A 26,535-nucleotide genomic window follows, 5' to 3' on the forward strand; every position below is an offset into this window, starting at 1 on the left:
ATTTATTTATTTGTACAGAACTGGGGTACAGGCCAGAGGCTCAGGGGCGGTGAGAGGCTTCACCATAGACAGAGTGGGGAGCAGAGCAGGATGACTGACAAAGTATACTGCTGAGGGGAGCAGCGGGCGGGTCAGGAGAGGTCTGCCACACCATGTGGTCACTTCCGGGGGCAGGCGGGGATCGAACTCATGTGGAAGTGGCTTTAGCTTCGCAGTGCAGTGCTTTAACCCGCTGTGCCACCAGGGAGGGCCTGAAGTTAATTTCTTAAGAACAAAAATGGTGAGGGCATTTTTAGCTTTCCAAATTTCTTACTTCACCTTTTCAAGCTTTTAAGCTGCCTAGGTTTGTGTTTCCTTTTGTGTATATTCCTGGGATGCTGCACTGTCTTGAAAAGAAACAAATTCTATTACTCAGAATGCCCTGCCACTAAGAAAAGTTTGTTATACTTTGGCCTTATATCATAATATGAGGTCCTAGAAAATTATGGATCTAATCATTCACTCATTCATATTACCAGTTACTATACTAGCCTCTGGGAATACATTTCTAAACAAAGTTCTCATACATACTAATTTTACATTTTAATGGAAAGATAAATAATAAAATATCAGGCAAGGGCCATAAAAATGAAGTTGTAGAGAGGGATCGAATGAGACATGCTAATTGAAGTCAGATGGTGGGGTGGTGAGGTCATATGTAAAATTAAAATATCTGCTCAGAATGAAACATACTGAAATGGAACATTGAAATCTACTATTAATTTTCAAATTTCTCCCATTTACCACCTGGCACCAAAAGGATTTTAGTGGACTATACTTCATCTTTCTCTACCATTGACCCTCTTCCATCCTTTTTATGAGAAACAGAGATATACCTAAAAAATTAACTATGAGTAGAACAAAAGTTTTATGAGAGAGACTCTTAGATAATAGAGCTGTAAAAAGTAAGAAACAAGACAGGTGTTCCTTTAAGAAAATTGAATTTCAGAATTAGGGGTGAACCAAGCATTTAAATACTTTGGGAATAAAAGAGCAAGGAGTTAATATGTTTGACCATCTCTTCAACAACATTAATAATGTGAGCTTGGCAAGGCATGGTATCAGGACCTAAGATGTAGTTCAGTATAAAAATGTTAAATATTTAATAAATATCAATGTATTTACTTATACAGGAATTTCAAGTATATAGTTTCATGATCTTATAGATTAGTAAACCCACAGCTAAAGAAAACTAACATTTGTAATTTTGTCATTTAAAGAGTACTTTCTAGTAGACTTACCTAATTTGAGGTAGAGAAGATTATCCTTAATTCCAAATAAGGAAACAGCTTACACAGATTTAACTGTCTTATCCCAGGTCAGACAGCTAACAGGTGACTGAGACCCAAACATAGGTCTTCTGGTTCTAAATCCTGGGTGCTCTCTATGGCACACAGTTATGTAACATGCTCATTTAATCTTCAGAAGACCCAGCCAGCCCTTCTACGTTAGTTTCAGAGGGAATTGAAGATTTTTTTTGTCTTTATAGTATTCTAAAAATATTCCATACAATGTGTAACAAGACTTAATAGATCCATTTTTATGTTGAGGCAGAATTCTAAATAAGCAAGGTGTCTGTCATTACTGCTTCTTTTATGTGGCACATTAAATCAATGAGTCTGTAATGATCAAATTCGAGCAGCAGCCTAGGTATTTCCTGATGATTATGCTTACAGATTGTGTGTTGTAATTTTTATTTTTCAATAACAAATGAGTTCTTGTAACATTAGGTTGTGTTTCATAACTTTACCAGAAGCCAATAGTATAGACAGAATTATCCTCTACTGTATCTGCAAATTGAAAGATGTGGTAGAGAACTGGAGAGCCATGATAATTTCTCCAGCATGATAAATGAGGTTATTTATTGTTGCTGTCCACGCTCATCTGCCCTGGCCTGTCCAGGGTGAACAGAGAAGACTGTCCTTAGAGAAGACCCTTTGTTTCCATTTGTGACATGAACTTGCTTAGGAATGCCCACTCTTTTGTTCTGTTCTAGCCAATTACTACTAAATAAGTATCATAGCCTATAGAGAAGTCCTGTCAAAGGTCGCATGTGCCCCACAACTTTATTCCACTTTACAGGTGCCTCAGGAAGAAGGGAGGTCAGTTCATGAATAAAAAAAAGAACAGTCATATTTCCTTGTCTTTTGTACTATGACACTTATTAAAACAATCTTTAAAATTATAATAAAATGATTTATCTATATTCAAGTAGAATAATACTGGGAATTATTACAGACTAAAAAAGCAGCTCATGGCTATTTAGAACAATTATTTTCAAAGGTACTTTAAGAAATTTGAACGTGAGAAGAAACTAAAAATCTACCAAGGTGAAATGTTGATTTCGGCAAATCAGAATGGTTCCCTGCCTCTGTCATTAAAAGATACTAATAGGGCATAGTTAAGTCCTATAATTTATTCTTCAAACAATGCTGATAGCATAAGTACCCTGACTAATCATAATTATGCTCTAGTGCTTGAGCTGTAAACAGAAAGGAAATGAAGCATTTAACTATATGCCATTAAATAATAGAATGATCTTGTCTGGGTCTTTGTGTTATTTGCTAAGGATTGAAACCCTGCAGGAATCAAAATAGGAGCCACAGTAGGTGGCTAATTTTGTCTTTAGTTCTTTAAAACTATATAATAACTCCTCATCGTGGGGATTCTTCCCTCCCCCCCACCTTATTTATAAGTATTAATTAATTAGAAAGTAATAGAACTTGATATCATGATTATATATCTAATTTGTTGGTTTAGGTCACTGTACTCATAAAACTATCTTCTGACTGATAGCAAAAAATGCACTGCCAATTTACAGATAAATGTGTAATATTAAGTAATTATGCAAGTGAATGTCAGAGATGGACTGTAATTTCATTTGAACCCTATTCTTAAAATAATTTAACAAGTATTTGTTTCCAATTTTTTGCTATACCATGAGATTATACTTATACCTTCATATACTTGTTCCACTGACTTCAAATCACCCTTTGGTAACTTGTTTTATCAATATTCAGAATATGAAAAATTTTGGATTTAAAAAAATGGGCTAGTGAATAACAATTAAATATAAATTTCTGTTACAGTATACATTTTTGCTATATTTGAAGCTTTTAATAAGTTAGTTTCATGTAGCAAATATCTCAGATTTGCTCATACTTGTGCTGGGGGCTTATAAAGAGTGCCTTGAAGACATAAACTCTATTGAGGTAATAATAACATGAAACAAGTTACCAAAACAATCCAAAAAAGGGATTGAAGACTTGATGGAAGAAGTGGTACCAGAGACAGACCTTAAATAGTAAGTGAGGTTCAAATAAGAAAGAGATTTCAAGAATACAGGAAGTGATCAGTTTATAGAAACAGTAATTATTAATCTGGTGTTTGTCCTATGCAACTATGATACTAAAGTGACTGATGGAGGCTTTACGTTAAAGAATAGATGAGCTAGGTAATCTATACCAGTTGTAAAGATTGATCTGTAAGTGTCAAAATTTAGCTTTCACAGTTTTTCTTATGAGCAGTGAGACCTGTGGGAAAATCTTAACTTTTGAAGATTAAAATTTAGATAATATTGTCAGCAATGAATGAGGTAAAATTTAAGTAATATTGTCAGCAATGAATGATTAAAATTGAGATAATGTCAGCAATGAAAGAAAAAAAGTCCAGGTATGTAATCTCATTCCAATTTTGAGATTTTTAAATTAGTCATAGCAGAAAATACAAAAGGTCTTGGAAAAGAAAGCTCCATCTATAATAAGTACAATCGCTCAAATATGCATTGAGCTTTTTTTTTTTTTTAAAGATTTATTTATTTATTTGTACAGAACTGGGGTACAGGCCAGAGATGCGGAGGGTGAGAGAATTCACCAGAGACAGAGCGGGGAGCAGAACAGGCAGAAGTACACTGCTGAGGGGAGCAGCGGGCGGGTCAGGAGAGGTCTGCCACGCCATGTGGTCGCCTCCGGGGCAGGCGGGAATCGAACTCATGAGGAAGTGGCTTTAGATTCTCAGTGCTGTGCTTTAACCCGCTGCGCCACCAGGGAGGGCCAGCGTTGAGCTTTTTAAAAACATCTTTGTATCCATTATATGATGGTGATTAAGTGCTACTATGTTGGCGATGTAAATTTCTGGGGAAAATGCATTAAGAGGTGTTGTGCACTGTACATGGTCCAAGGAAATACCTGAAGCATTTTAGTTTGGGCGCTTGGGAAAATTCTTATACTTTTCAAAAACATACTCTCTATTTTAAAAACTAGTGATGCAAAGATATGAATGGCTTTCTCTTGTAGACAGACTGTCTAACCAGCAGAAGTGTAGTTATCTAGAGATAGTTACCAAATGTGCTGCTTTTTATGTGCACATGTTAAAATGTAAAGTTGTACTCTCTGAATGATGTAGTTGTATAAACAAGGGGCAAATCAATTAAAAAATGTTTTTATTTTTACTTACAAGATGAAACCTTATAAAACATAAAAGACCACCAAAAGTTATATAGCATTAATATATGAAATTTGTCAATAGTGGAAAGAATTTGTGAAATTTTATGTAATCCGGTATGTTTGTTCAGCCACTGCTTCGTTTTGACAATATTATATACCTCTATATATGCTTAGCTGTAAGAAAAAAGGATTTGAATTGTATAAAAAGTAGGTTTTAGCAAATGAGAACAAGGCGAACTTCTAAAGCTTATATAACCCAGTTATATAACTCAGTGGGCCATGTGTATGACATTAACTGAACTTAACCTATCCTGAGAAAGTAAACAAATATATTTCCTACCTGTGTCACTTTATCTTAACGTAAATTGAGAAACCTAATCTTTTACATTTTCTCACATGATTGCTTCTCTCCTAGTGATTATGGCTGTTTTTTTTTTTTATCTTTCTCAACCTCTAATTATTTATGAATAAGCCTTTACATGTACTAGGTTAAATAATTTCAGAACTCGTTGCCAAAAATGTGTGTATACACCAGTTTGCTTACTCCAGTACTCTAAGTTGCCACTGTCCACCTAAGACCAGGCTACCAATCCTCACACCAAAAAATTGCTAGAAGTGTGATCCATCCCACCTACTCCCTCTCAAAGAGACTCATCTTAAACGTTGGTTAGGTTCTTGAAGTCATCGTGTATATAGTCAAACCCTTGAAAAAATCCCTTTAGTCACTCATAAAATATAGCACACCACTGTGTGTATATGATACCATATCATTAAGTCTAAAATAGCCGTGTTCTTCAGTGAACCAATGAAGTAATTGGTTTGCATTTGGGAACGTGCTTAATGGAAAAAATGAAAAAAATGATGCTTTTGTTTTCCTAAAAGAGAGTATTAGAATTCAGGTTAGATAAAGTTGCACCTCCATGACTCTATTGTAGTCCCCTTGCTTTCTTATCCTACCTTTCAACGGCATCTTCACCCTCCTTTCTGAAGGCATTCGCAGCCTTTCATTCCTCTCAAACGGCGGCTGCCCATTTTCTCATTACCTGCAGACTACATGAGCAGTCTGGGAGGCAGGACTGGCATCCTCCCTGGCCAGCCAGTACCACTGTGAAACAAGCATTCTCTGCTTTTTTGGTAAAAAGCATTCTTTGAGCTTCCTGCTGCCTGACATACTACTGATGTTCATTGCTGTCATCCGCTGACCTCGGTCTAGTCATTCCTTCTCATTCACTGGAGACTTCAGTATCCAGCTCACTTCCATCTTCTGTATGCCTGTTTTGCCCTTATCTTGTTCAACATTAGCATCCATGTGCACTACACCTCAAATTCTCTGCACTCTAGTTCCTCATTTCCAGGATGTTTATATCAATGGCGTTTGAGCTGCCATCTCCCATGTCCTCATCCTGCATCTGGTCTTCGGGAAAAACTGGGAAATTCAGTCGCTTACCAGCCAACACATTCCAAATTGTTAAACTTCCAACTACACATAAATCTTGGGAGTTCATAGTGAGCTCTGGTCTCTGTCCCCTTTACTCCTAGCTGTCCCCACCTCTTCACATCTTTTCTTGTATAGCTTGGATGCCATCATTTCAGTGCCGGTCTGTTCATTCATTGTTTCCAAGTCGCTCCTCAAGCCCCTGTACTCTGAATTCTGCCCTCCACCCCAATGATACCTCTCTGACCAGGGAACTAACAATCAGCTTGTTGTTACTACTGGATTGTACAAATTAGTAAGGTTTTACTAAAAATACTTTTAATTTTGACTATCATTTTATATGCTCAGTGTTATCAATATAGTTTTTCTTCCATTTCAGCTTTATTACTAAAATACGCATTTTCTAAAAGTAGGCTATAAGCAACATTAGGCACTATTTACATTAATTTATGATATGTTGCAATTTAGCCCTGAGACTATTATATCATAATATATTAATATATTTCTATGGTGGTCACTTATTAGTCCATTTTAATCCTTGTTTTGCAGTTGAAGCTTTGTATCAAACTACATATCCAGAATATCTCCAGTATATTTATTTGGTGGCACCAGTATCTCTTATGATGTTAAACCCTATAGGGTTTATCTTCTGTGAAATCCAGAAGTGGAAAGACACTCAAAATGCTTCTCAAAACAAAGTAAAAATCGTGGGACTTGGACTTCTGCGTGTATTACAGAACCCAATAGTATTTATGGTCTTCATTGGCATAGCCTTCAATTTTATTCTTGATCAAACGGTGCCCGTATATATGGAAAATTTTCTTGATGGACTTGCAAATTCTTTTTCTGGAGCAGCCCTATTTTATCTTGGTCTGACAATGGTAGGAAAAATAAAGAAACTAAAGAAGTCAGCATTTGTGGTCCTGATTCTTCTCATCACAGCGAAACTGTAAGTTTCACTTATTTATCTTGGGGATTATAGTTTGGGAAAGCCTCCCAGTTCCTTGGGTTATGTTTGAAGCCATTTTCTTCTTTAAACTACTACTAAGTGAGTAGTTGCGATTTAAAAGAAACTATGGAAAGAAAACTAGATTGTTCTTTCCATTTCCTGTCAGGAAATAAAGACTATTGGCTTCCTTTAAATTTAATATAAATTAATGTCATCTAATTTGTGCTAGTTTGGTCATATTTTAAAGAGATTTTGCATGATTTCTGAGTTTTCTAAATCTTTTAAAATCCTAAAGTAGCATATTTATGAAAACAATAATTTTATATGTAAACATTTTTTCAAGAGTTTGGGAGAAATATTCTGAATTCTGAGGGTGGTTGAACTTTTTAAGTATAGGTAAGTCATATCTGAATGATTCTTATCAACCAACCATCTGTTCCTATCCTGTCAAATTAAAATTTCTCATCAACTGCATAGTTAATAGCTCTTCAGCTTACTTAGTTCTTTAATCATGGAATTGAACTTCATGGTACAGGTGACATAAATTACTGTCTGTAATCTATGCCCAAAGCACCTGAGATATACTTAACTATTGAATTTAGCTCTTGCATAGATAGTTAAATTCATGAAACCAGTGCAATATAAAAATGAAAGTTCTGAAAAAATGTTATGGTGGTGTTAGGCTCTTTGGAAATAAAGCATTAGTTAGCATTGCTACAGTGATAAATATGGTTCTACAATAATAGTAGTGACAAGTTCAACTTATAAGTAAAATTTAAATATTCTACTTTTCAAGTCATTTCTCCTGAGCCTTATACCTTTATTAGATGTTTTCATCTTTTTTTAAATCGAAAAATACATAGAAGAGTAGTTCTTTGTTCTGTCCTGGTGGGTCTCTGTACTGCTCTCTGTAATGCTGTCAATCTTGTTCTTTTTAAAGAAAAGCTCCATTAGCTCAGCTACTGTTGATAAGCTCTTTCTATGGAATCCTGAAGGATTTCTTTAATTGACTCTTCACCCAGTCAGAATTCCATAAATTTTCTGTTGTATATCAGTTATTTCAGTTCTCTTTGCCAAACCTTGTTGTCATTACAAAGATGAAGAACTGTAAGATACCAACTTTTCTATTGATATTAGAATCTAATTGAGCAACATTCTTATTTGAACCATTTAAACCCCTAATTATCATATTTTTTTCAATGGGTAATTTTCTTGGAAAAAAGTTTTTAATCTTTTTTCTTTTACTATTTCAGTGATCTAATAAAGAAAGCAGATATAATTTTTTTTACAATTTTTTTTTGCAAGAAAACTATTGGTATAGCTGCTTCCTTTTGCCTGTGCCTCAGAGAAAGCAAGATGGGTCACTACCAGCTCTATGGTGCCATCTGAGAACATTCTACCAGGATTGCTGTACTTGACCATATCCCCACAGTCAGATCCAAAAATACTGTCTCAGTCTGTACCACCAATGTTTCTGGCAATGGGCAAAGGATATGGGCATCATTTAAGTTGAATTAAGTGAATGTTCTTGAATTGGTCACCCAAGACATCTGTCTTACAGCAGAAACCATGCTAGCTCTTTAGAGTACTTCAAAAAAAGAAAATCTTTGAAGTATTTCTAGAGTATTGTACATTAAATCGCTCCAAGTTGAATTCTTGATTTGTACAACAAAGTACCTTCATTTGGCAGCAAAACGTGTGTGTGTGCAAATAGATATACACCTCCTGGGTAGAGTAGAATGATCTAGTGTCAAGTTTACTAAAGCAATTTACTTTTTAAGGACCAGCGTGCTTTGATATCAAATGAATAATGCATTTCTTGTTTCTTCAGCCTGGTGCTGCCACTTCTATGCAGAGAAATGGTGGAACTCTTGGACAAGGGCGACAGTGTAGTGAACCATACAAGTTTATCGAATTATGCATTCTTGTATGGTGTCTTTCCTGTAGCGCCAGGAGTGGCTATCTTTGCAACACAGTTCAACATGGAAGTAGAGATTGTATGTATATACTGCTTTCTAAGTTTGATTGTTTGTGTGGTTAGCAGAAAAATTAATTTTCTAAACACAGGAATCAGCATTTTTTTGTTAGTTACAATATTTTTCACAAATGTATTTATGTATTTTCCTACGATGTTGTTCATGTTTGGACAATAGCTGATCTCCCCCTCAGATGTAGATCCCATAGTTCTCCCACCACCACAGTACCCGTGACCATCACTACAGTCCCTTGTGTTCTTTCTATCCCTCCCCCTCCCCTGCTGGATGCCTCAGATCTATGATCCTCTTGCAAGTTTTGTCTTTTTCCTGGTCCTTGGAATCAGCATTCTTTCAGGAGAATTTGATGTCTGTAAACTCTTGTTGTAAGGGGGCATCATTCAACAACAGACTTAGTTAATTTAGGATCTTTATTCAACCATGACTTTATTGAATAATCTTTTTATTTGCAAATATATTATTGCTGTATTTATAATTAAGCCTAAAAGTTATTTACAGGAAGGTAACTTGAAATTTTGAGGAGACAGATGCATTTTATTCAACCATTAGTGTAAACTACTGCATTAAATAAATAACTGTTAACAGTAAATTGTTAACATCTAAGCACTAACTTGTATCTGTTGCATCAGAGCAAATATTTTTTAAATATAACGTAAAGGAGCTAAAGTGCTTAATGAAGATCAGTTTCATTACTTAGTCTATAAAATACTGATATGTACTTTTCCTCTTTTTGAATTGCTTTTTTTGCCTCATATCTTATGAAATAGCATGGAAGGAAACTAGACATTGGTTTAAGTAGGTCATTGATATAATTTACTTTCTACAACCTGGAAGATAACCATCAGCAGTGGGATGTCTATATTGTACATTAATATAACTTGAGCATAGTTTAGAAGAGCTTCCAAGGAAACTTAACTGTATTTTCTTTTAAGGACTCCAAGGAAAAGGGGAGTATTTGATAGTAATCTGGATTCTATATGTCCTTTTTCCTGACTCTTGTTTTTATTTTAGAATGCCTTAATATGTTCTGGCTATTTAAATTTTAAGGTAATTTGTCTAAGTGAAAGTGTGATTCACATTGATATCATTTTTGCAGATAACCTCAGGAATGGTAATAAGCACATTTGTGTCTGCTCCAATCATGTATGTTTCTGCCTGGTTACTGACCTTCCCCACTATGGACCCTAAGCCTTTGGCATATGCCATCCAGAATGTTAGTTTTGATATAAGTATTATCAGCCTGGTCTCCTTGGTAAGTGTGTTTCTGTGTGAAATAAATGAAAACCACAAAGTGAATTTGAGAATAGCTTGGTAACAGCTAAGTTAGGGATTTAAAAATATGATTCCTTTTGCAATAGAGAGAGCTGAAGCCTGCCCATAAAATACACCAGGCTTCTGAGTTTTATCTTTCCAATGGAGAGATAGATTGCATAGCAGACAAAATATGAGATTTTGTCAGAGTTGGATTTGACTTCAAGATGTATCATAAACTACCTCTATTATCTATTACCTTAACCTCTATAAGATCCATTTGCTCTTATAGAGATTCATTATCTCTATAGGATAGAGATACATTTTACCTATTTTTATGAATTGTTTTAAAGATAATATGAGATGGTATGTATAGAAAGCATTCTGCAGAGAGCAAATCACTATACAAATACCAGTTGCTGTAGAAGTCTGGAGTTGGAAGGGATCTTGGGATCATGACCAACTTCCTATTTAATGTTAGTGCAATTTTTTGAATGTGTTTCATTTAAACTGAATACATAAACACTTGAGAACTAGATGAAAGATCAAGTTTCCCATTGGATTCAAACATTCTGGCTAAAAAAAAAAAAACAAAACTTTACTGTTAGAACAGAGATAGGGATGAACATGTATGTTGACAACAAGTAAATACATAATTAGAGTAATTTTAGGAAATTAAACTTGCATATTCTTAAAAATCTGTGCCCATTGATCAATTGGGCAATTTGAAGAGAGAGAGACTATAAATTCTAAATAACATGATGGGGGGGAAAGGCAGAAAACTCACCAAGTACTTTGCTGGCCATTGTATAAATGGAATAGCAACTTAATGTTTTTAAATATAAGGAACACAAGATAATCTTAAGGTGGGCAATGTATACTGATTGCAGTAAGAATGACTGGAATTTAGAAGCTCATTAGCTAGTATGATGAAGTCAAAATGGGAAGATTTAAGAATGGTGTATGTTGTATCTGCATCTCCCGTTAAAGCTCTTTTCCTGAAGAGTGCACTGTGAACCTCTCTCTACTTCTGGTCAAAGCATTAGTTTCTTCCAGACCATGGCATCTTTAGATAGTTAATTTAGAATAGTGTCTCTCCATGCTTTTTACTTTTCTTTAGGGATAGTAGTTTACCTTAACACTCTTGGGAACTAGACAGTTTAAGATAAATAAAATTTTGGAATTTCTTTCCAAGCCAGGACAAAGAGATTTCCCTTAGAGGTTAATCCATGAGCTATTTAATACCTAATTGTAAAGATTAATAAGCCTAACTAACTTTTGGAACTTTTTTTCTTTTAAGATCTGGTCTTTGGCTATCCTTCTCTTGAGTAAGAAATACAAACAGCTTCCCCATATGCTTACAACCAATTTACTTATTGCACAGGTTAGTAAACCAACAAATTTATTCGGAGCTATGTTTTTCTCATGGAGGAAATTTACTTTGCTGGGTTTTTCCAGTTATAAAACAGAATCACTACCACATGGCTTAGTTACTGTTACAACTTGGCTACAATTAATTTCTCCTAATTTACTGAACTATATATATAAGGTCGTAAACTATATAGACTTGAGGCTAATGACAGTTGATAATTGTGCAGTTGTAATAGAAATAATTGAATCATTAAAAACTGAGCTCTCATGATCTTATTTTTGTAGTTAAATCTTTTGTATGTCACAAATTATAGTGTAAGGAAACTTGGCACGTTCTATGTAAACCACTGCGAAGTGTAAGATTAGTATATAAAATGTGTTCACTGCTGTTTCTGTGGAATATTTATGCTGTTAAAGGCTCTGTACAAAAATTTTTTAATCATAAAACTTGAAGTTTAAGTATAACTTCTATACAGTTGCTGACAGTACTCAGCAAAAATTTAAAATGAAAATTATACTTGTGAATAAACATGACAGACCTTTCTTTCCATATTTTTTTCCTTCAGTCTATTGTTTGTGCTGGAATGATGATATGGAATTTTGTTAAAGAAAAAAATTTTGTTGGACAAATCCTAGTGTTTGTTCTCTTGTACAGCTCCCTCTACAGCACCTACCTATGGACAGGTAAGATGGGTCATGAAAGTGTTCAACTTCCAGTGATCTCTTTGAAGTTTAGTCGTGTGGGATTAAGGCATTCACTCAGGTAGTTCCACCCACTCATGCAGGCAGTCTGCACAGCTGAGTTGTTCCTAATGTACTCTACTTCTGCTGGGACTCTGGTAGTTATCAGTTACATGGTCCTTTTCCTTGCTGTCACTGACTCTAGGCTGTCATCAGCACAGATTCCCATTAGAAACACCGCAAGAACAGACACTGAGACTGGTGGAAAAAAGACAGAATGAACAGAGATGTGGAAGGTGTGTACCAGGGCTCACTTTTAAAATCCAAGGGAACTGAATAAAATAATGCTGACTCTTGCTTATGCAAATAACTTAACTTTTGTAGCCTTGTCTGTTAGAATGGATTATTGCACTTAATAAGGTTATTTTGAGAATTAAATGAAATCAGAGTATTTATGTCTGATATATATATGGCAGGCACTCAATGAATTAGATTGTGTCATCATGCAGTGGGGAAAAGAATAATATGAGAACAAAAAAGTGAGTGAATAAAAGAGGGTGGAAATTAAAGAGTAACCAAATAAGAAAGACCTTTCTTGTTTCAGATATCTCCAGAAAAGGATATTTACATTGTGGTAGCACATTGCTATTCTAAAGATATAATATTTGTTTCAATGCATTTATTTTAGCATGTTTGTAAAACATTTTGTATAGCTGTTTGTGTTCATACCACAAATGTGAACATGTAAAGTGGCACATGAAAAGGAACTGTAGGATGATAGGGCGAGCTAGCAACACTATTGGTAGGCAGGCTACCGAGGACAGACCTTTGATTTCACGCATTCAGGATCAAAAGCTGTGCCCATCTAAGTCAACAGCCTTTTGAAGTAAAGCAACCATTTCATTACAGAATGAAAAATTAAGTGCAAACAAGAAGTTTTTTTTTTTTTTTAACACAAGTACACCTTGATAAGCATAATATTCGTCAAGGTTAAAGGCATTTTTTTTTTAAACTTTCAGATACAGATGATTCAGCTTGATTTCTAATGAAACTTAAGTTTATTAAGAATAAGTTTATAATGAAAATAAGACAGCAGCAAATAGATCAAAGTATCAAGAAGCCCCAAGTTTCCCTAAAGTCCTCTTCAAGTATGCATGCCAAAATCTGTACGAAGCATTATGAATTCCCTGACCTAGATGACCTTTAATCTTGAGATTATGATTATATAATAAAACCTGACACTTGAAATGTCATTTAAAAATCATTATATTGGGGCCCTCCCTGGTGGCGCAGTGGTTAAAGCACAGCACTGAGAAGCTCAAGTCACTTCCACATGAGTTCAATCCCCGCCTGCCCCGGAGGAGATCCATGCAGCGTGGCATGTAGCCATGCAGCGTGGCATGTAGCGTGGCAGTGCTCTCCTGACCCGCCCGCTGTTCCCCTCAGCAGTGTACTTCCTCGATCTGCCTGTTTTGCTCCCCACTCTGTCCCTGGTGAATCCTCTCACCCTCCGCATCTCTGGCCTGTATCCCAGCTCCCTTTGAATAAATAAATAAATCTTTAAAAAAATCATTATATTGTGCCATTTGCAGTTTTACTTATTTGCATATCAGCCACATGATTTTTGTCATATCTGCATATTTCTTATCCTTTTCCCCTTAAAATTGACTCACTTTTTTACTTTTGTAAATTGAGATAAACCTGTAAATTGAGATAAATCTCAGGTTTCATGTACTAATTTTCTAAAGCACTTGTTAAAATCAACACAAAACCAATCCTCAAGTTTTCACCTCTGTGACACCTATCATGTCTACACTTTTGGAAACACTGTTCTAGTCTAACCCCTTAATTTAGCAAGTGAGGAAAATTGGCCCATAGGGTCCAACTGGCTTGGACATGAGTACTCACAACCTGGTAAGTGAGAGAGTCACAGCAAGAGTTGGTATGTTTAAATATCAATCTTCACAAATCTGGAATAATGAGTACAGATTTCTGTAGGAATCATCATTGAATCTGGCTGGAGCTAAGTTGGTAGTTTGCTGGTATGTTTCTATATACATAGTTACTATTCACATCTCTTCCTTTCAACCTCTGTTAATCAGGATCTTAAAGACTGTCCTTGATTACTGTAACACGATTGTCATATTTTTTGTAATTGGTGACTTGTTTCTCTAGAATTTGAAAGCCTGAACTAGAGTGGACAAGTTTATTTAGGGAGGAGCAGTTGCAGTACTTTATGTTCTGAACTTGAGTAACATGGAGATCCCCTAGAAAGAGAAGCAATTCTCAAGGAGTTGATTCTATAGCATAGTGTTACAACCTATTCTGTATGATCATAGGCCTAGGTGTGATTTCTTTATATACAACTACAAATAATTAAAGCAAGCAGGTAAGAGTCAAACAAAACTATCAATTCAGTAATTTTAATTAGCAATTTTAACTGATATAAAGGTCTACTCTAAATGAAAGCTTGAAATGTGAACTAGAACTCAATTCTTTAGCTGGAGCTTCTTTAGTTTGGCTTGCCTTTACTTCCACACATGGGTTTATAACCTGGTAATCTCACTGCTTTTGTCGTCAAACTACCACAGAATGTTTATTTGGACTATGTGTTATGATATCATTTGGTTCCAACTTAATATAAGATCAAATGTAAGGCCTGGAATCATGAGACTCCTTGGCTTATAAGATGAGCGTTCAGATGATTAGTGTTGAAAATAAACCAAGACTTAACCATGTCTGGTAAAGTGTGTCTTAGGAACCCTGAGTTTTAGAAGCACTGATAGAGTTGGAAGACTATCTTTTGTCAGTCTGGTTTTCTAGTTCTGCTCTGCCCTCTGCTGGCTATGTGGCTTAGGCAGCCCTATTTCCCTATGTGTAAATGAAAGGGTTAATTTTGAACCTAAAATCTACAGATATGCAGAATTTATTACATAAGATGTTACTTGTATAAATAATTACATGCAAGGTTTAAGGAAAGCTCAAAATTTTTAAAACATTTGGTTTTTATTAATTTCACATTGTACCTTTACTAAGTTCTGTCATTTAGATGTAGACATTTTCTACCAATATAACCTGGTTAAGAATTGCCTACACTTATTAGCACCCACTGAGTGTGTGTGTTTTTACTTTCAGAATCTTCCTGGATGCAGTTAAACTTGTTTTCCAAATACACTGAGATTGTAGATGTATCAGTCAAAAGAATAAAGTGATTTGGACTTTGGTGGCGGGGAGGAATCAAGTATAAAATAAAAAGATCTGGATATGTTAACAATATGAAAGGGAAAACATGAATGACTTTAGAGAAAAATAACTTGATTCAAAATACTGGGGACAGCATTTACTTAGAAGGAGTAAAATGTAGGGTAAAAACTGTTGACTATTTGGTTCCATGATCTGATCAACACTAATGATCTTTCATCTCTATTTCTTGTTCTTAGGTCTTCTAGCAATTTCTTTGTTTCTTTTGAAAAAAAGAGAGAGGGTACAAATTCCTGTTGGAATCATTATAATATCTGGCTGGGGGTAAGTTGGTAGTTTTCTTTTCCCTTTCTTGTTTCCATACACAAAGTTGCTATTCACCATCTTTCTTTACCTTTAAATCCTTGTTGTTACAGAATTCCTGCTCTCCTTGTTGGTGTTCTTTTGATAACAGGGAAACATAATGGAGAGAGCATTGACTCTGCTTTTTTTTATGGAAAAGAGCAGGTAAGAAGAATTTATAGATATCTCTTTTTAGCTTGTAAATGTGTTTGGGTATACTTATGTCAAAATTAATTTTTAAAATCTATTCCAACTTTTCTTAATATCATACTGTGATCCTTATTACTTTCTTAAATCATCCCTTAAATATGAAATATTAAAAAAATCATGTCTGTGATTTTTTTTTAGGAGAGGATTTCTAAATGTTTGAAATTTACTGGGTCTCAAACATGCTTCTGAATTATGTTTCCTCTACTGGAAGAAAGAGTAACTAATTTAAAGTCATTTAATCAGTTCGCAAAAATATAAATAAAAGCTAAGTCTTGACTTTTAATACTAGCATATATATAAATTGCAGACCAAAAAGTATCTAGGAGAAAGTGTGCTTTAAAAGCTATTGAGGGACTTCCCTGGTGGCACAAGGGGTTAAGTCTCAGTCTAACTCAGTCACAGCAGCACAAGTTCAATCCCCAGCCAGGGGACTGACCACATGGCACAGACCTGTCCTGTCTTGCCCACTGCTCTCCTCAGCAGTGTATTTCAGTAGACCTGCCAGTTTTGCTCTCCACTCTGTCTCTGGTGACTCCTCTCCCCTCCACCAACACCTCCAGCCTACACCCCAGCTCTTGTATGCATATGTAAATAAAATAAATCTTTTTAAAAAAGAAAGAAAGAAAAGCTGTCAAGTAGGAGGCTTATAGGACTTAATCAGAATTCTCCAGGGGAAGAACCATAAAAATCCGCTAGTTTCTGAAGTACATTGAAACTATGTAATAAAATAAGTAAGATGATGAAATAAAGAAAAGGTTTGTAAGCAAATATTTCAATTGATAATAGAGGAAATCAGTGACTTTGATGTACGAAAGAAACATCTAGATACCTCATGACTATAAGCAAACCATAATTTCTCCCATGTAACTTAATACTTTGTATATTCCTGCCCTTTTTAAAGAACTGCTTCAGAGCATTTTTGACTATAGAGATGTTGCATCTTTCACGAAAAAGTACCCTTTACCTTTGCTGCTACCAAGTTGGGATTGTAAAGAGTGGCTTAATGATCTTTTCCCAATGTTGGCAGATGATTATCACGGCCGTCACCCTGTTCTGCAGCATCGTTATAGCCGGTGTGTCACTCATGTGCATGAACCGCACCACCCAGGCAGGGAGCTATGAAGGATTTGACCAGTCTCAGAACCACAAAGAAGCAGAGCCTGGAGATACTGCTTTTGAGGAGAATCCTGTGCCAATAAGCGAACCTGAACCTTTTACAAGTTCTATCCCAGAAACAAGTATGACCTTAAATATCTAAAATATTCATACATGCTATTTTATAGCTTATCCTAAATATTTTTATTTAAGGGAACTTTATTAATGATTAAAATATCACAAATATTTGTCAGTGAGAAACTTGAATCATAGTCAATAATAGAAAGGGTTTGCAAGTTCAATACTAGATTCTTATCTTTTGATTATATTATTAGAAGTTCATTCTTTTTAATCCTTTTGGCCATTTTCTCCTTTAAAATGGAAATTCAAAAATGTTTTCACCAAAACCTGCTTTCCTGAAGTCTAAACTTTCTGATCATGCCCAGCATCCTTACCCACCTTGCTTTAAATTGTGTACACTTAAGTTCATTTTATAAACCAGTCTGGGTATTGTTTTCAGGCAGGTCAAACTCTTAAATTTTCTTAATCCCCTGAGTGGGGAGCCCTGAACTATGTCTTAAGCCCAGAGAATTTTGCTGCTATCTCTCTACCTGTCTTTTAAAAATAGCAAATTCTACATACCATAGATGTTGTTTAAATCTTGTCATCATTATCTCCAACAGGAAAACTAGCTTGCAGCTTTAATATGATTCAGTTGAGAGCCAGGAGACAGCTATCTCCATAGGAAAGCTTCTATAATGTTTATACTGCTATTCCTCTTAGCTCACTCTTTTATAATTGCTTTTTAAGTGATATGCGTAACCCACTAGACTGTAGTGCTATCACTGACTGCCCTTAATTATAGCCTCAGCACCTAGCCTGGTATCAGGCTGACTATACCTACTTAGTAATATTTGTTCAGTGGATGGATGGGTGGATAAGACACACCAGGGTTTTCTGAAGCTAACTTGGGAACTGCTATGGTAAAGCATTTGCTTATATACCAGTTCACTCATGTTCCTAGAGAAAAGGTTCTTCAATCTGCTGGTTATTTTCCTTCCTCAAACCCTGTTCTTCTCTGCCTGGCTAGTAGTAATCACACATAACACACTAGGTATCCTGGCTGCCCTTGCCCAATCTCATTAACCCAAACTAGTTCACTCACCTCTGCCATCTCTGTGAGAGCTCCATGATTTGAACGTAAGTGTAGAATTATGACTGAAAGGGAAATTAACCTATTTTAACATGAGATTAAAGGTTTAGTTAAGAGAAGGCTAATGAGCTACTTATATAATGCTTATGTATAAAGGGAAAAAAATGCCATAGTATTTTTCATGGTGGCATAGTTGTGTGTGTGTGTGTGTGTGTTTGTGTTCCACACATGTATGTCATTGCAATAGCTGGCCCTCTCGCTCTCTTTTTTTTTTTTTTTAACAGTTTTTTTTCTTAGCTGATTTAAGCCTTTAAGTTTCTGAAGATGAGAGGGCTGGGCACAGATGACCTCTGTATTTTCTTTCCTACTATTCTGTGGTTCTATTTTAACCTTGAGGTGGCATCATTATCTTCAATTTAGAAAGACATTTGTAATAGCTTATTATAGATTGTAGTTTGGAATCTTTTTCTTTTTAAGAACACTACTGAAAAGTAAAACACATTATCAATAAAAGTTTCTGCCTAAGAATTATTTCTTTTTTTGCATACTAAATTTTATTACTGAAGTTATTTTTCTATCATAATTTGTGTCAAGGAGCATCATGTCTATATGTCTACATGTCACCACGTTTAAAGGATATTGCATGCGATTGTCTGAATACATTTGGGGAACAATTACAGCTTTACAGTAGATTTTCAGTATGAACTCTATAAACCAGTCTACCTATAAAACAACAAGAGATTTTTAGGGGTATTTATTTGAAAAGAAAAAAAGAATGTAATTGCTTTTATTGCATTCTCTAAACTTAAAGGAAATAATTTCTTGAAAGAAGTGAGTTTTGAGCTAAACTCACAATAAAGAGAGGCTTCGGATGAATTAACAAGAATGTGAATTCCATGTCAAACTTATTTAGGGTTGAGACCCAAATAAGAATAGAGTTCATGGTGAACACTAAAGAATTGTTCTGAAAAAATTCAATAGCAGGAGTGGTTGGATAGGGAGAAAGAGCCCAGTCATAGAAAGCTTTCAAATTTAGGCCAAGGAGTTTGAACTTGACTACAGTAAGCAATAAAGCATTAATGTATGTTTTCAAAGAATGATGAAATAAATGTATTTTGTGAAAACCTTCAAATTCTTAGAACAACAGAAGCTGATAAAACAATATAGATAAAAACGTTTTTTCTTAAACAATGAAGAAAAATATCTAAAGGGGTTGATCCTATATCCACCACTCTTTAGTTGTTCACTTCTGTATATGTACATTTGAATACTTTCAGCAAGTTTTGTTTTATTTGGCATCTCTTGAAGTTGTCTATTTCTGTTGTGGTTGGGCCCTACACTGACATGTTTTTTATCTATACAGGTTGTTGTTCTTGCTCCATGGGAAATGGTGACTTGCACTGCCAGTCCACAGAGCCAGCAGCAAACACAAGCACCAGTGGGCCTGAGATTCCTTCCTTTGATAAAAGTAAGTACCTCTCGGCTGACAGGGTGTGCCTAAGGAACGGAGGTTGGTTATTTATCTTTATGCCTCCAAAGAACTCTACATAGACTTTCTACCGAAGATGCATATTCTTTGAGCCCTCCCTGGTGGTCAAGGGATTAAAGAGCAGCACTATGAAGCTCTCCACAGCCACTAAAGCACAAGTTCGATCCCCAGCCAGGAAGGTGACCCACATGGCATGGCAGACCTCTCCTGTCTTACCTGCTGCTTCCCTCAGCAGTGTATTTCAGTACATTTGCCTGTTCTTTTCCCCACTCTGTCTCTGGGTACCTCTGGTCTATACCCCATCTCTTGCATGTATAAATAAATCTATAAAAAAAAAAGGATACATATTCTTTGAGAAGATATATTTCAAATAAGGTAGTAGAAAGTACCAACAGAATAATAATAATGCATCTTTTAAAAGAATAAAGTTCTTATAATGTAGTAATAAGTATGTACTGTGTATGTGTATTGGAAAAAACCACACATATTATTTTCCAATAAATTTAATTAAAGTGATAATTCCTAGAAATTTGTCCAAGGGGGCCATTTTTGGGGCCTTATTTCCTGGTTTAGATGTCCAGAATTTCCCCTGATTCCATCTCCCAGGGCCAGGGCTAAAAGTAATATTTTGGCAGTTAGATTAAGAGACCAAATCACATTTGTGGTATGATTGAAAATTTTTAAAACAACTAAACATATTTATGTGAAATTGCAGTGCACTTTCAGTTAATTATAATCATATGGGAAGGGAAACCCACAAAAGTTCTCTTTATGGTGACGCATATGTCAACTGTATTGTTGTCAGGTGTTATGTTTTTATATAAGAAATGTTGTGAGAATTTTAAGTACTATATGTGCAAATCACTTACACACTGTTCATTATTCATAGTAAATGTTGACAAAGAATAAATCTTATATAATAGTATTCACATTTCCATAGAAAACTGAACTTATCAGATGTTAGGCCTTTAGTGACTTTTGCATAGAGAACCCCTTTTGGGATTCCATTGAACTGTCTTTCTGCTTTTATTTGTGTGTCTCTTTTCTAAAGCAAATTTCTTTACTTCAGAATTTCTTGGCTTGCTTTTTTTTTTTTTAAAGATTTATTTATTTATACATTTATATACAGTTATTTATTTATCCTGAGGCACAGGCCAGAGGTGCAGGGGTTGTGAGAAGATTCACTAGATAGAAACAGAGTGGGGAACAGAACAGGCAGATCAACAAAGTACACAGCTGAGGGGATTAGCTGGGGAAACAGGAGAGGACTGCTTGGCCATGTGGGTCACCCCCCTGGTCGGGAATCGAATTCACACTGAAGCATCTGTGGCTAGCTTGCAGGGCTGGGCTTTAACCTGTTGCTCCAGCAGGGAGGGCTGGCTTGCCTCTTTTTTTCTCCCTGCACAGTATACCTAAAAGTAAAGTTCTTTAACAAAACACTGGCACAGCACAAAGGCAAAATAAATATTGTAATATGTAAAACTTAAAAAGCAAATGAAAGTAAAATTTATTTCTATCCACTTTTGTAATACCTGTATATAATATTTTAACAACATGTTTCTTACCTATACTGCTAGAATTTCTCTATGCCAAGATCTACACAAATAATTTCTATTAAAACACTATCATACTACTGAGACAGTTGAACAGCTACTTAATTTTTACTTAGCAACATAGTAAACCTTCCCCACTGCCACTAGCTATTATGCTAGGCCATAGTTAAACTCTATGCATCCTTTTTTCTAAAAGGTGGTTTTAGAGAAAATAAATTTTTATGCTACGTTGAGGGTAAGAAGTATAAAATTATGTTTTTCAATAGCTGACTTAAAAATCCAACTGTATGTTGGACTTAACATCTATTTTGTCAAGATGTTTTTCTCAGCTTTTGGTGTCATTTCTACAGTGGAGCTGAGATAGGGAAAAAAGGGCTTCTTGCAAAAGCCCCTACATCTCTATTTTAGAATACAGTCCCTGTGATTGGGCTTGTTTGCATATGCGAACAGGAAAAAAATGTAGTATTTTTTGTTTGGTTCTTTAAAGGTCTTTTCTAAGGCAAAATTTAAACTCTTTGATGAATGGGATAGTCATAAATTTTTCAAAATTTAGGTAAAATACAGTATTCCTGTCCAATACACAGATTTATCACAGGTGAAACTTGAGTTATTAATTTAATGTTAACACAACGTGTGTGTGTGTGTGTGTGTGTGTGTGTGTGTGTTGGTGCATGCACATAAGTGCTAGGTCCATAGATGCTACATTGTTGAATAGTGTCAAAGGGAATTATTGTATGCTAATCACACTTAATTCTCAATTAAAAGACCTTAAAGTAGAACTATCCTACAACAACATGAAGGAGCCTTCCTCAGATTTCATCTAAAATAATATACTGATTCTGAGCTGAATGCGCATATGTGGTAGTTTGCTTAGGAAGTCATTATGAATTTAAAATGCATTCAAATAAAAAGCTCTGATTACAAATTGTTGTGCTTACTGTCTTATAGATGATCATTGTGTGAGTCGCTGTAACTCCCAGAGCTGTATATTAGCCCAGGAAGAAGAACAGTATCTACAGAGTGGAGACCCACAACTGACTCGACATGTGTTGCTGTGTTTACTTCTCATTATTGGCCTGTTTGCTGTAAATGTTTCTTCTGATTTTGTTTAGGGGGCATTTCTTTCAGTGTTTGACAAAGGTTTTCCTTCAGGCATCTGGGAGAAATTTAGTTGTACTTCCTAGGGGTTGGCAGCTAGACTATGGACTATCTGAATCCTAATCTTAAGCTAAGTGTTTGGGGGTAGGTAGGTGAAGAGAATGAATAATTCACATTACTTTGTTGCATACATGCCCCAATAGTTTATATTGGTTGGAATCACTTACTCGTTCTATGCTCTCAGCCTAGAATTTGGTAAAACCAAATAGCTGATGCAGGGCCACTTATTAATGCATTCTTTAACTTGAATGGATAAATGCCTACATGATCTTTCAGAAGATATTCCCCATACTTATAGCCTCCATATGTAACTACAAAAACAAAACCACCACTTCTTATAAAATATACATACAAAAGAATAGGAAAAGGAGGGGAAATACGCATCACACAACTACCTTCTATTTTTGGTACATTTTTATGGTTCTGATCATACATCCAGATTTACATCCCGTTTTTCACTTATGTCAGACATTTTCATGTGCTGCATAGTTGTTAATAACTATTACTTTAAATGTTCTTCAATCAACCATAAAGGTGATGATACATTATAATTTCCTCAATCACTTCCATATGGATTGTTCCTAGTTTTTCAAAGTGCTCTAATAAGCATCTCTATGCAGTATATTTCTTTATGATAGTCTTGGAGTTGGGAACCTGGATCAAAGAAGTAATAATTTTTATATGACCTTGGATGCCTTCCACTAATTTTTTTTTAAAGGACTAGTACAGACTTGTAAAATACTCTTACCACTGTTGAATATTATATGTGTTTTAAAGTAAAATATAAGCTTTAAGAAGAATGCATTTCTTTAATAACCGTAGGCTTTTTAAAATTAGTTTCAGGTCCTCATTAGTGAAGTGTCAGTTGTTATTATATAGTTCTTTCAGATAGTTCAAGTTAACTTTTCCAGAGATAGAAGATGGACCATATAGCCTATGAAGAAACCCTTTTACCCTTTTCACATTGGGATGCTTGTTACATTTTAACAGCTATTTAAGAACAAAAATCCAAAAGTAAGAAATGCTGCCAAGAATTGCTGCTTAGTGATGTGATTGTTTTCATTGTGTAGAACTAATTTTAAAATCAACCCTGTCTTAGGCTAGTCGGCAGCCCTGATGTATTATGTAAGCTTCTGTATTATGGCTCATGTCTTCGTGCTTCAAGTCTGATCAGAATAGATGCTGTTTGAATGACATCTGTCAAGAGAAGAGGTTGAAACCTCTTGTTCAAAAGACAAAGCCTCTATATTCTCTCGGTGTTTTTCCCTTTAATCTTTTTCTCCCTAATTATTAAGTAGATAAGTTATTGTACTGTGTGCTGGATAGAGAAAAATGATTAGCTTGCTTCATTTTAAAGTACTATTTTCTTCTTCCTTTACAGAATCTTTCCAGTTGTTTATGGTGGCTATTCAACCAAGAGCCTGGAAGACTGTATGTTGAGTTACAGTTTTTCTGTGCTGTGTTTAACTTTGGCCAGGTATTTCTTAATTGAGAACTTTGAAGGGTTTTTGTTTTTCTTGGATGGGTTGATTGGGGGGGAGGGTGCGGATGTTGTTTTCTTTTAAATCCAAAGGGCATAGTCTGTTTGCCAGCTGCTGGTGGGCATGACAGCTGACAGCTGCTGCCTATCTCCTAGTAGAGATGAATTATTATATTGGTTAAAGTCATCAGAATGCACACTGAGTGTTTCAATCACAAATACCAAAACGTTTTTTTTTGCTTTGGTTTGAGATAAAGAATGATAATTTAAGCAGAGACAAGATGTTCCAAGTTCTTTTTAAACTTTGTTGCGGCCTTACTAAATCACTTTGGGAAAATGACTTACCTTCCCTGAGTCTTTAGTTTACTCTTTATATTGATGGACATCATTTTATTCATATGTTGATATTTTGTTGAACAATAGGTACTTAAATCTTTTTAAAATGTGGTGACTGAACAAATTTTGGAAAGGGTAATAATAGTCATTGCTATTCTTTCAGAGTCTAATATATGCCAAGCATTGGTAAGCATTTTACATTAATTTTCTCATAAACATCACAATAAAATCTTCACAGTTTTTATCATCCTCAATTTAAAAATTAGAAACTAAAATCCACAAAGACCTAAAATGACAGGTGCTGTTGTCTTTGTGTCACTATTGAGTATACATGACATTTTACATATTGATAAAATGGTTTTTATGTGCAAATTTCAAATTTAATGTTGTCTTCAATCCCTTACTTTTTAATTAAAGATTACTATTTAGCTGGAAAAAAAATGTGTTTAAAATTACTGGGCTTGTCTTTTAGATCTGAACTGTCTATATGAATTAGTTAACATTTATTAGTAGATACTCTTGTAAGTTTTCCCTAACCTTGATTTCTTGAAATATTTCCAGTTTGTTTTGCCATTATTGTGGGAGCAATTCTGGCTGTCTAAATAACCAGTGACTTCAATCAGGTTATTACAGACGGACATGAGCATCTCAAGGGCTGCCTCATGCCTGCCTTACTTTGTGATACTGTTTAAGACCTGATTTGAGATACTGTGCAAGAAAGACCTGACCCAAGAACTATTAAAACACCAGGTTGAAAAGTCATACTCTTGCTTAACATTTTGCATTCAGAAACCCACTCCACACAGTCATACCAGGAAAGCTTAACTTCAGAAAGTCGTGCCATTTTTTTTTTTTTTAAGATTTATTTATTCATACAGAACTGGGGTACAGGCCAGAGATGAGGAGGGTGAGACAATTCACCAGAGACAGAGCGGGGAGCAGAACAGGCAGATCTACCTGTTGAGGGGAGCAGCTGGGGGGTCAGGAGAGGTCTGCCGCGCCACGTGGATCTCCTCTGGGGCAGGCGGGGATCAAACTCATGCGGAAGTGGCTTTAGCTTCTTAGTGCAGTGCTTTAACCTGCTGCGCCACCAGGGAGGGCCAAGTCGTTCCATTTTAATGGTGACATAAAGACAATAGCACCTGTCATCTTAGGTCTTTGTGGATTTTAGTTTCTAATTTTTAAATTGGGGATGATAACAACTGTGAAGATTTTATTGTGATGTTTATGAGAGAATTAATGTAAAATGCTTACCAATGCTTGGCATATAGTAGACACTCAGAAGTTAGTGCCAGGATTGTTGCATTTGAAATGGTACACCCAGAGCTCTATGGTTCAAGAGCTCCAGAGTAGGAGAGAAAGTAAACTTCTGTTTCCATCCCATTTTCTCCTTGGGAAAGTATGTGAGGTCATTCTTTTGGTTGGTTATAGTTTGAGGATGAAAAAATGTAGGACCTTTATACAATACAAAGCATTCTCCATCCCCCCTCCCACCAACTTGTGCTCACATTCTGATCCCGCTGTGGCTGACAGCATGGCAGTTCCCAACCTCCCAAACAGTCCTTATTGTCCTGATATGGGGCTGCTATTGGTGCAATTTTGGAAATGGCACCATCAAATAGCATGTGGAATCTTTCAAATACTTCCTAGTCACTAGCCAGTTTCATTTCATATGAATTTCTTTAGTGACTGCAGTCACTGTTAATTCTATAACTTCTGAAATTTTGGCAGAAAAAAATAATAAATGCTTACGCACAAGGGGAAGATTTTTTTTTTTAAGTGGAAAGTAAGTAGCCTTTAAATGTTTGTACTTTTCTTCATTAAGCTAGCACATGAATGTGGCTAGCTGCTCAGCATTGGTCTGTATCCTCCATCACAGTTAGTAGGACAGAGGATGGGGAAGAGGCAGCCAAGTATCAGACCTGCCTCTTAGGCACTAAATTTTTAGAGAAACTGCCTGTGTGTTCCATTTAAATGTTCTAATCATTATAGGTTTTTTCCCCCATGCACTAAATCAGGTGAGTTCCATTATTCCTGTGGGTTAGTATTTATTGTTGAGTTCATAAAATCTTTCTTTTTCTTCCATAGGGATTTATATCCTTTGGAATCTTTGGATTGGACAAACATTTAATCATCCTACCTTTTAAAAGAAGGCAAGTTTAGTTTTCAAATAAATGTATAGCCATAAAAGTGATAGCAAAGCCAGTCTATTAAAACACTGATATTTCAAAATCTCTGGTAACTGCTAGAAGACACAGAAAGGGGAAACTAAACAAAACAGAAAGGTTATCTTTTGATTCACATATTTGTTGCAGATAATGGCAGAGGAAATATTTGAAGACTATTATTAATC

The 26,535-nt window shown here is 35.5% G+C and overlaps 1 protein-coding gene across 3 annotated transcripts in view; it reads left to right on the top strand.

Moving 5' to 3' along the window:
* The window catches only part of GPR155 (G protein-coupled receptor 155), a 41,719-nt gene that overhangs the window by 6,130 nt on the left and 9,054 nt on the right, over positions 1-26,535 (top strand). For all 3 annotated transcript variants that reach the window (XM_004674516.2, XM_012728060.1, XM_012728062.1), the window contains exons 3-14: positions 6,469-6,868; positions 8,700-8,865; positions 9,959-10,114; positions 11,414-11,497; positions 12,051-12,168; positions 15,606-15,690; positions 15,783-15,873; positions 16,946-17,156; positions 19,530-19,634; positions 22,157-22,293; positions 23,748-23,843; positions 26,271-26,335. In XM_004674516.2, coding sequence (XP_004674573.1) covers positions 6,469-6,868; positions 8,700-8,865; positions 9,959-10,114; positions 11,414-11,497; positions 12,051-12,168; positions 15,606-15,690; positions 15,783-15,873; positions 16,946-17,156; positions 19,530-19,634; positions 22,157-22,293; positions 23,748-23,843; positions 26,271-26,335 — 1,714 coding nt within the window. The remainder of the gene's footprint in view (positions 1-6,468; positions 6,869-8,699; positions 8,866-9,958; positions 10,115-11,413; positions 11,498-12,050; positions 12,169-15,605; positions 15,691-15,782; positions 15,874-16,945; positions 17,157-19,529; positions 19,635-22,156; positions 22,294-23,747; positions 23,844-26,270; positions 26,336-26,535) is intronic.

Source organism: Condylura cristata, unplaced genomic scaffold, assembly GCF_000260355.1.
Source record: "Condylura cristata isolate star-nosed mole 26May11 unplaced genomic scaffold, ConCri1.0 scaffold00002, whole genome shotgun sequence".
In the NCBI taxonomy this organism is placed as follows: Eukaryota; Metazoa; Chordata; class Mammalia; order Eulipotyphla; family Talpidae; genus Condylura; species Condylura cristata.